General features: G+C 38.3%; 1 protein-coding gene across 5 annotated transcripts in view; it reads right to left on the reverse strand.

Moving 5' to 3' along the window:
• Positions 1 to 2,750: 2,750 nt before the first annotated feature.
• The window catches only part of LOC147471760 (uncharacterized), a 60,345-nt gene continuing 53,318 nt past the window's right edge, over positions 2,751 to 9,777 (reverse strand). For 3 of the 5 annotated variants that reach the window (XM_086536821.1, XM_086536819.1, XM_086536818.1), the window contains exon 3: positions 2,751 to 4,411. In XM_086536821.1, coding sequence (XP_086392947.1) covers positions 3,712 to 4,377 — 666 coding nt within the window. In that variant the 5' untranslated portion in view covers positions 4,378 to 4,411 and the 3' untranslated portion in view covers positions 2,751 to 3,711. The remainder of the gene's footprint in view (positions 4,412 to 9,777) is intronic. The other 2 variants (XM_086536822.1, XM_086536823.1) reach the window with 1 other exon arrangement.

A 9,777-nucleotide genomic window follows, 5' to 3' on the forward strand; every position in this document is an offset into this window, starting at 1 on the left:
ATCTCTCTCTCTCACTCTCCCTATTTCTCTCTCTCTTTCTCACTCTCCCTATTTCTCTCTCTCTTTCTCACTCTCCCTATCTCTCTCTCTCTCTTTCTCACTCTCCCTATCTCTCTCTCTTTTTCTCACTCTCCCTATCTCTCTCTCTCTCTGTTTCTCACTTTCTCTATCTCTCTCTCTCTCTTTCTCACAATCCCTATCTCTCTCTCTTTCTCATTCTCCCTATCTCTCTCTCTCTTTCTCACTTTCTCTATCTCTCTCTCTTTCTTACTCTCCCTATCTCTCTCTCTCACTCTCCCTATTTCTCTCTCTCTTTCTCACTCTCCCTATTTCTCTCTCTCTTTCTCACTCTCCCTATCTCTCTCTCTCTCTTTCTCACTCTCCCTATCTCTCTCTCTCTCTCTTTCTCACTCTCCCTATCTCTCTCTCTCTTTCTCACTCTCCCTATCTCTCTCTCTCTTTCTCACTTTCTCTATCTCTCTCTCTTTCTTACTCTCCCTTTCTCTCTTCCTCTCTTTCTCACTCTCCCTATCTCTCTCTCTCTTTCTCACTCTCCCTATTTTTCTCCCTTTTCTCACTCTCTCTCACTTTCTCGCTCTCTCTCTTTCTCACTCTCCCTATCTCTCTCTCTCTTACTTTCTCGCTCTCTCCGTCTTTCTCACTCTCCCTATCTCTCTCTCTTTTTATTTATAATGGACAATAACTTCCCTTCTTTTTCCAGGCCCCTCATCACATCATGTGCTTTCTCTAAAATCAAGACTTGATATACATATATCGACTCATGACATGTAGTGTACTTATTCTTCATGTTTCAGGACAAGTACAGCCAAGGTCACATGTAACATGCATCATCTAGACATCGTATTGCAACCTACCCTACATCTGTTAACTAACTTTCCTTTTCATGTCTATTCTAAATTTCCTTTTCATGTTTATTCCAAAAAACTTTTCTTATGTTATAAGTGTTGCAATGAAATCCATGTCTGCCTTAGTAGTCTTGATCAGAATTGCAGAGGTTGGTTACCAACTTGCAACTTACTCGACCGATTTGCATATTTCCTCTCGTAAGTGTTGCATCATCTGTCGGCGTGACGCAGGAGCAAAAACAAAAACAAGTTCAGTTTTGTCTAAAATTGACAGATATTTCTATATGAATATACATGCAATATCTAAACACTTTCTCCCTCCCACCCTACTCTTTCAGCCCTGCCAATTATCCATGCACTTGTTATGCATCGGGCACTACTCTGTGATTTCATTTCATCTACGCGTTGAAGATGATTCCATCAGAACGGCTCGGCAAAGCAGCCTTGTCAACCTTGATGTCCTTCCACCACCATCTTGAGAACCAGCGCACCTTCGCAACCGCGCGGGTTTCGTTGCACAGTCAGGATGTGCGATCACCCAGGGTGTTGAATTTCTCAATTACGGTGAAAGAGAGATAGATTAGTAGTAGTAGCTATTGCTATTTCCCTCCTTTGTTTTTACACTTTTTGCCTGTGAATGACTAGTATTTTGGTACTATATATCTTTGCATGTCGAGGACGACTTGCTAAGTGGTTGGCCGAGTGATATCAGGATTATATAGTGTGTTTATATATGATATCAAGTACATCAGTAAACAAAGAACACATGAACATCACGTTCTACCTAGCGAGGCAATCCTGGTGCCTCTTTTAATTAAGCCAGGTCAGATCAGGTCAACTTTAATGGACAGGTCATTCACACATAGTTACCTCCCATTGATGTTGACCCTCAAAAGATCTGAATACCCATGATTGTCACGCCCTCCCATTCAAGACTAGCTGGGAACTTCTGATAGAAAAACCTACATATAACCTGGATGTTTGGAGCATACAGACAGACTGTGGTTGACTGCGCTACCGCTGACAACTGATTTCTCCTCTGGTTATATGTGTTGCAATAATATTTCATTACTGCAATCATTGTGCTGTAGTGTATATTATATATTGTGTGTACCATAATGTACCAGGTTATTTGCATTATGGAATAAACCTGAATTCTACAAACCCTGTGTCTGGCATAACATTCCTATTTCGTGTAGGTAAAATTAGTTTCAACGTACTCAGATACCCATCACAGATAGATTATAAACATGTGGTGTGTACCCATCTCGGGTTAGGGCACAGGCTCGTCTGGTAAGTGTCTGAAACAGCTGTTGCTCAAAACTCCTCTTGCAAACTGTGCAACACTTCCAATGCCAACAATCTTCAACATCATTGCTTTGAATGCCTCTCACTCTATATATTTCTCTTTCTCTCTCTCTATCTATCTCTCCCCTCCCTCTCTCTCTCTCTCTCCCTCCCTCCTCTCTCTCTCTCTCCCTCCTCTCTCTTTCTCTCTTTCTCCCTCCCCCCTCCCCCCTTCTCCATAAATCATGTTTGCAATTACGTGTTTAAGGACCATCACTTAGATTTAACTCCCATGAGACACCTCTGCTTTGGTTGGTGTTAAGCGTACGCTATTTATTATGAATGCGTCTCTTACAAGTTACTTTCATGTGCTGGTTCTGCCAGTCTCTGGGCATAATGACTTGACAAAAAAAAAAAAAAAAAAAAAAAGATAATCCTCATCATTATCATTACTTTTATTATTGTCCTTGTTAGGATCATTATCATTATCGGTTTTACCGTATCATAATCAACCCCTATTACAGTCAATGTTATATCTGTTTATAAATTTGACGGTGCATTTACACCCATGTAGGTTAAAGAAAAGCACAATATTCCTTTCATTATTTACATAGGTATAATCCATACTCATCAAAGTATGCTGTATATATTATAGAAACAAAATATTTAAATTCACATGGGAAATAATAGAAAATAGATCTTAATAAAACTAATATGAATATACAAACTACAAAAAAAACAATAACTTAATTAACATTTATCACAACTGTATCCGCGACTACCTATGAAACCTTCCCACTATGAACCAAAATCACAGTCAGAGTTGCAACACTTGAGCAAGATTAAGTAAGCTTGGGCCCTTCTCGCATTGCTCGTATTGTGTTGCATGCGAGTAACGAAAACATCTGCAACCTTACACTACTTTTTTTAAAACCTCAAAGACGAATATCTTGGAACCGTTTTGATTTGTTCGGTGTTGTCTCATTTTCTTATTCTTCTTTATATTTGTCTTTACTATGAGCCATGTCAACGGGTCTCAAGTGGTCATTATACTAGACTGCACAATCTCGCTTTTCTTCCAATATTTCCAATTCGAAAATCCACCCCATCTGTACACAGGCCATCGTCCCACGAGCTGTTCTACATATGCTCCGAAAATTCCATATGGATCGCCATGTGGGTTGTCAGTGGAAGAAGCAGTGTATGGCATCGTGTCAGAATAATTCATAGAACAAGAGATATATGCTTCTACTACAACATAGAATAATTATTTTAGAAAATATACAATACAATGCACAACATCAAAACTCTCATCATTAAAAATTATAGTGATATATATGAGCATACTATTGAGTTTTTACTTCATGTAATTTCAGGTCTTGGGATTGCAAATGCCGTTTCGTGACAAAGAATTCTAAAAGACAAAAATCAGAAGTCCTTTTGCTTCCGGTGGTATCATTGTAGAATTTCCGGCCATCCAGCTTAGCCACCAACAGCTTAGGATCCCTATGGGAGCTAATGCATGTCCCTTTCACAAGATGAACATGCACGACTGTATTCATGATAAAGATTCGTGTCGTAATGTCATTTTTATGGAGGTATGGGAGCACATTATTAGCACGTATATTGCTAGGCAAAGTAACACCCATTCAGAAGAGCTGCTGATGCCAGATCCATTATTTGGTTCCTTCTTGTGATGCATCGAAGTTGGTGGAGTTGAAAAGCTGTTGACCTTCTTGTAGCAGGTTCCCTTCTCTGATGCCTTCTTGTTAGCCGTCGACTCTGCTGAGGATGACATACACGCGCATACGTCGTCCACCTCATGAGTAACACTTATGAGGACAGTTTCGTTGTCTTTATTCCAGAAGGGCAATTCGTCGGTCCGATTGGTTTTAATGCCTGTAAGATGCAACTTATTGCCATCCGACCCGTAGGGACATGGCGTTAGCTCCGGTCGACAGGTTGGCACGGCGATGGAGTTAAGCATTCCTTTTCCTTTGTTATATTTTGTGTTATTCATCACTTCTATATAGTTACTACAAGCTCTCTTCAATAAGCTGTCCATATTCTCGTAAACTAGGACAGGCTTCGAGTGGATGGTTTCGTTGTATCTGGCGTTTGTATGGACAATGCGTGAAGATCCATTGGCACTCCGGCCAATCCTAAAGGTGGAGGCAGTTGCAACGACCAGGAAGGCAGACAAAAGCAATGTCTGCAACCTCATGTTGACGATGGTTATCCTTCCTTAGTCTGTGGATCTGCAGGGTGGAACACAAAGAGAAGGAAACATTACTCATAACTCCGGTAGACTAAAAAGTGACTTAAAACTAGAAAATACAATTACTCAATACAGAACCACGAACACTTAAGTTTCGGTTTGTTTGTTTGTGTGTGTGTGTGTGTGTTATGACATTTATAATCATCTTCCCACTCAAGGTCATGATCTGCAATACGAATGGTCTCGGCCAATGCCAATGTCCAAGGAATCAGTTTCTTTGTGACAACAAATGTTCTCTTTGACGTCTTTGCTATTTGCCCCTTGTGGATGGGTGCCACCACATACATGCCACACGAGTTTCTGGCCAGTGGACGAGGACAGCACGTCGATATCAATGGCTATGTTTCTCTGTTCCACATGATTAATGACTCTATTCAGTTACTGAAGATAGCAATTGCAATCATAATTACTATGACGGCCGTGATATTCACCAAAATAGATCTAGTTTATAGTCCCAAACATAGATAACACCCCTTTCTCCTGGCACCAGCAGGAAAGAAATCCATGGAGGGCACCCATCCGCGGTCTCTACCAAGCGCTATTAAAAAAAAAAAAAAAAAAGACACATCAAGATGCACACTTTTGGCTTTTCAGCATAAGTGATGCAGGATGTGCAAGAAGAATGAGATGAGGAGGGTGAACCAGACCATGCGAATCGTCTGCAATTTACCTCGGTGCCAGAAAGGCTTTTTTTGTGATGTGGCACTCTCGGTCGTAAGCACAGGTCTCCTTCCTCTTCCCCATCATTTATGTTCATTTGGGATGATTATTTACTTTGGATATGTTTACGAAAGAAAATAAATCAGAAAAAATAAAGTATTTTTTCCCTCTCATAAAACTGTAATGCTTCTATCACACTGAAATATATATATATATATATATATATATATATATATATATATATATATATATATATATACATACATATATATGTGTATGTATGTATGTATATATTTATATATACATATATTTACATATATTAAGAACTACCAACCTAACTGAATCGCAAGATAAACTTAAATTGAATATACCGAAATTTACCGTTAATAGCTGTGTGACGGAAGCAAGGGGCTAATTTGAATTCATTTCTAATAATGAATCTATAAAATTGTAGTATAGAGTCCATATCAGTTCATATCACACTCATATCAGCTGATATGGACCCTATACTACAATTTAAGTTACTACAACATTATTAAATACTTTCAGATAACACATAAACCACTCACAAGATGACAAAATCCAAAAAACGACAAAAAACAATTATCTTTGAGTGAATGAATGAGAGCGCAAGAAGTCACTCTGAAATAAAACTCGTCTGGATTGCCATGCAGGTGGCACTAATGCCCATCCAGCGACAAGTCAAGGGAATCTGTCCCCATCTGCAAAGGGTATACATGGTGGTGTCATGGGGGGGGGGGCGACAAGCCAGACTATCGTCTATACAGCTGGTGGTATCGGGGCTGTCGATCACTCATGCAACTGTTTGATATATCATGAAGTAGCAATGGGCACTTCCGGATGGATGTTTGTGTGTGGATGAGGGCATGTCCACGCAACAACGTGTTCACTTGCGTGTGACAGTGTGTGTGTGTGTATATATATATATATATATATATATATATATATATATATATATATATATATATATATATATATATGTATATTATTACGACCACTTCTCCTATACTTAGTATAATTGGCCTTGTCCGTGTTGAATCCATTTAATTTCTTTATTCTGAAAACTTATCACCTGATTCAACACTGGGAAGTGGGGTAATAACATTGCCACAACGTCCTTTTTATTGTGACAACAGTGATCCAATCTTACAAGAGCATTAATTGTTCAACTTCGGATAATGAAACACTTCTGTATATAAAATTCAATACTAAATTAAAATAAAAATGTCTTCTACATTTAACAAAACATAAGAAATAAACACAATATGAATCTTCAAATCACTGATACAAAACTAAATAGAATATCTTTCAATAGCACCTCCAAACATATTCACTCGTAATAATTCCAATCCCCGTATTAATTGATTTCCCAAATACTGTGAAAGAAACATTAACTATTTTAGTTAACAACCTGAGTAGGCAAATCACAACATCACACAGCATGAAAATATCCAGTAATCCTTCTTTCCTTATCTCCCAAGTGTAAACAATGGCCTCGACCCCAATGTAGGAATACATTAACTATTTCCGTTAATATCACAATAATCCTACCACTGAGATCAAATACATCCACCAAACCTTGTAGCTGAACCCATCGAATCCACGATAAGCACCACAAGAAACACAACTTGGAAGAAATAACGTTACAATCGACCAAACCAAATAGTGAGAGACGACACAACTATCACAACCTGGGTTCCCCACGTGTCTCTCTCGAATGTAAACAAAACGCTCCTGGGGCCGGATACTCAAAACAGCTAACGACGTCGTAAGTCCGCGCAGCCAGGCCGCGCATGTCTTAACTCGAACTGCGAGCTCCGAGGGTCATACTCAAAACTTTTAACCGTCCCCGCGTGACGTCACAGCACCTCGTAACTTAAGGGTGGTCCCGAGCACTCGTACCGGTGTGAACCCGGAAATAAGTCGTGCTAGTTCCGACTTGTGCAAACGAGATTTGTATAGATTATGTTTTACTGACTGTCCCAGACACAGTATAAGGCGTCATATCAATTTATATTGTATCTGTGTATCACAAATACCTCCATTCTCCCTAGCCACTTGATATAAAGAAGATAACAAACAATTATAGAATGCGCTCGTCGTTTACCCAGTGGAGGTGACGACAATACATATTGAATACACTATAGAGTTTTGGGAAATGAAGGTGTCTTGTCATAGACAAAGGTGTGTGTATACATATATATATATATATATATATATATATATATATGTATATATATATATATATATGTATGTATGTATGTATTTATCATATACAAACATACATATACATTTATATATACATGCATATATATATTCATATATATATATATATATATATATATATATATATATATATATATATATATACACTCATAAATATATATCTGTATCTCTCTGTCTATTTATCCATTCAAATATCCATCTATCTGTTTTTATAATCATCTATATCTCACTCTCGCTCTCTTTCCCACTCCCTCTCTCTTTCGCTCGCTCCTCCCCCTAATGACCGTGGCCTCCAATTGGTAGTTACGCCTAAAGGGCTGACTGTTGATTGGTCAATTCGAAATGGTCCCGCCATCTGAGGGTATCCCATCGAACTACGGTTATGAGGTTTTCTTCCTGTTACGATATTTTATTTTTTCTCTGAGTATGGGAGATTTGCGACCTCGTAGGGACATCGTACCTTACGAGAGCGTAACCCGCTGCGACGTCTTAAACTGCCAGAGTTTTGAGTATCCGGCCCCAGCTGATTAGGACGCTTGCATTGCGCATCTCGCTCCTCACTTGAAACAAAATCAGTATACATTACATGAAGTAAATATAACAAAACAATCATAATTTCTATATTAGGAATCAGGGCGTAATACATCCCCCCCCTAAAAATAGTTTTCTGCTACAGTCCTTTGCTTTAAGGACCACTGCCAGATAAAGCATCTGCTATCACATTATCAATACCTTTAATGTGTTTAATTACTAGATTAAATGGCTGGAGCAGAAAACTCCATCTCATAAGCCTCTGATTCTTATTCTTAAACCTTTCAATAAAAATTAATGGGTTATGGTCTGTAAACACAGTAATAGGAAATGGTGAGGCACTTGAGTACACTTCAAAAATTTGCAAAGCCAAAATCAGAGACAATGCCTCCTTTTCTATGGTGGCATAATTAAGTTGATGCTTTTTAAACTTAGCACTATAATAACAGATAGGATGTAATATATTATCAAATTCTTGTAATAACACTGCACCTGCACCATAATCACTAGCATCAACATGTAAAATAAAAGAAACACTGTAGTCTGGATTCCTTAACACTGGAGGACACATTAACAATCCTTTGATTTTCTTGAAGGCATCTTCACATTCTTGTGTCCATGTAAATTTCTGGTTCTTCTTAAGTAAATTAGTTAATGGCACTGCTACAGTAGATAGGTTTGGACAAAATCTTCTGTAGTATCCCACCATACCAAGGAAACTCATCACTTTCTTCTTAGTGTTTGGTTGAGGAAAGTTCACTACTGCTTCCACCTTGGCAGTTATAGGAGCTACTTGTCCTTGTCCAACAACATAACCGAGAAATTCCACAGATGCATGTCCAATATCACACTTCTTAAGGTTAATGGTAAGCTTGGCTTCAGATAGTTTTTCAAACACTCTTCTTAAACGGCTTATATGTTCTTACCATGTCTCTCCGTAAACTAAGACATCATCAATGTACGCCTGGACTCCTTCTATATCAGCAGTTAGATAGTTCACCAATCGCTGGAAACTTGCAGGAGCATTCTTCATCCCAAACGGCATTACACGATACTGGAAGAAACCATCCGGTGTAACAAATGCTGAAATTTGCTTTGCCCTCTCCGTCAATCCAATCTGATAGTAGCCTTTTAACAGATCAATCTTGGTAATGTAGTTTGCATTTCCTATTTGATCAATTATATCATCGATCCTTGGTAAAGGGTAAGCATCCGTCTTTGTTTCTTGATTCACTTTTCTGTAATCCGTACACAATCTAAAAGAACCGTCTGGTTTTGGTACCAATAGACATGGTGAAGACCAGCTACTTGCACTAGGTTCTATGATGTTATTATCTAGTAAATATCTTATTTCTTGCTTTAGATATTCCCTTTTCACATGATTCATCCTGTACGGAGCCTGTTTGATAGGAGAAGCATTTCCTACATCCACATCATGTTGTACCAAGTTTGTTTGTTGGGGTACATCACTAAACAACTTCACATGCTGATGTATTAACACACAACTTTCTTCCCTTTGACCATCAGACAAATGACTCAGTTTGTCATTCAAGTTATTCAGAACATCAGTGTTACACAATTTCATATCTATATTCATTTTTCTCAATTCATCCTCATGATTATCACTTATCACATTAAGATTGACCACCTTTGATTCAGTAACAAAATATTCTTTCAACATGTTTACATGACACTCTTTTAGATCTACGTCTGTCTGGGGTTTTAATCACATAATTTACATCATTGAGTTTTCTTACAATCTCATCTGGACCAGAGAATTTTGCTTTCAGAGGTTGCCCTTGCATAGGCAAAAAGGCCAATACTTGATCACCAACTTTAAAATCATGCACTTTAGATTTAGCATCAAATCTGTGTTTCATTTTACACTGGGAGCTTTTCATATTTTCT

The sequence above is a fragment of the Penaeus japonicus genome, unplaced genomic scaffold, assembly GCF_977035675.1.
Source record: "Penaeus japonicus unplaced genomic scaffold, GWHDUDI00000001_assembly GWHDUDI00000005, whole genome shotgun sequence".
Taxonomy (NCBI): domain Eukaryota; kingdom Metazoa; phylum Arthropoda; class Malacostraca; order Decapoda; family Penaeidae; genus Penaeus; species Penaeus japonicus.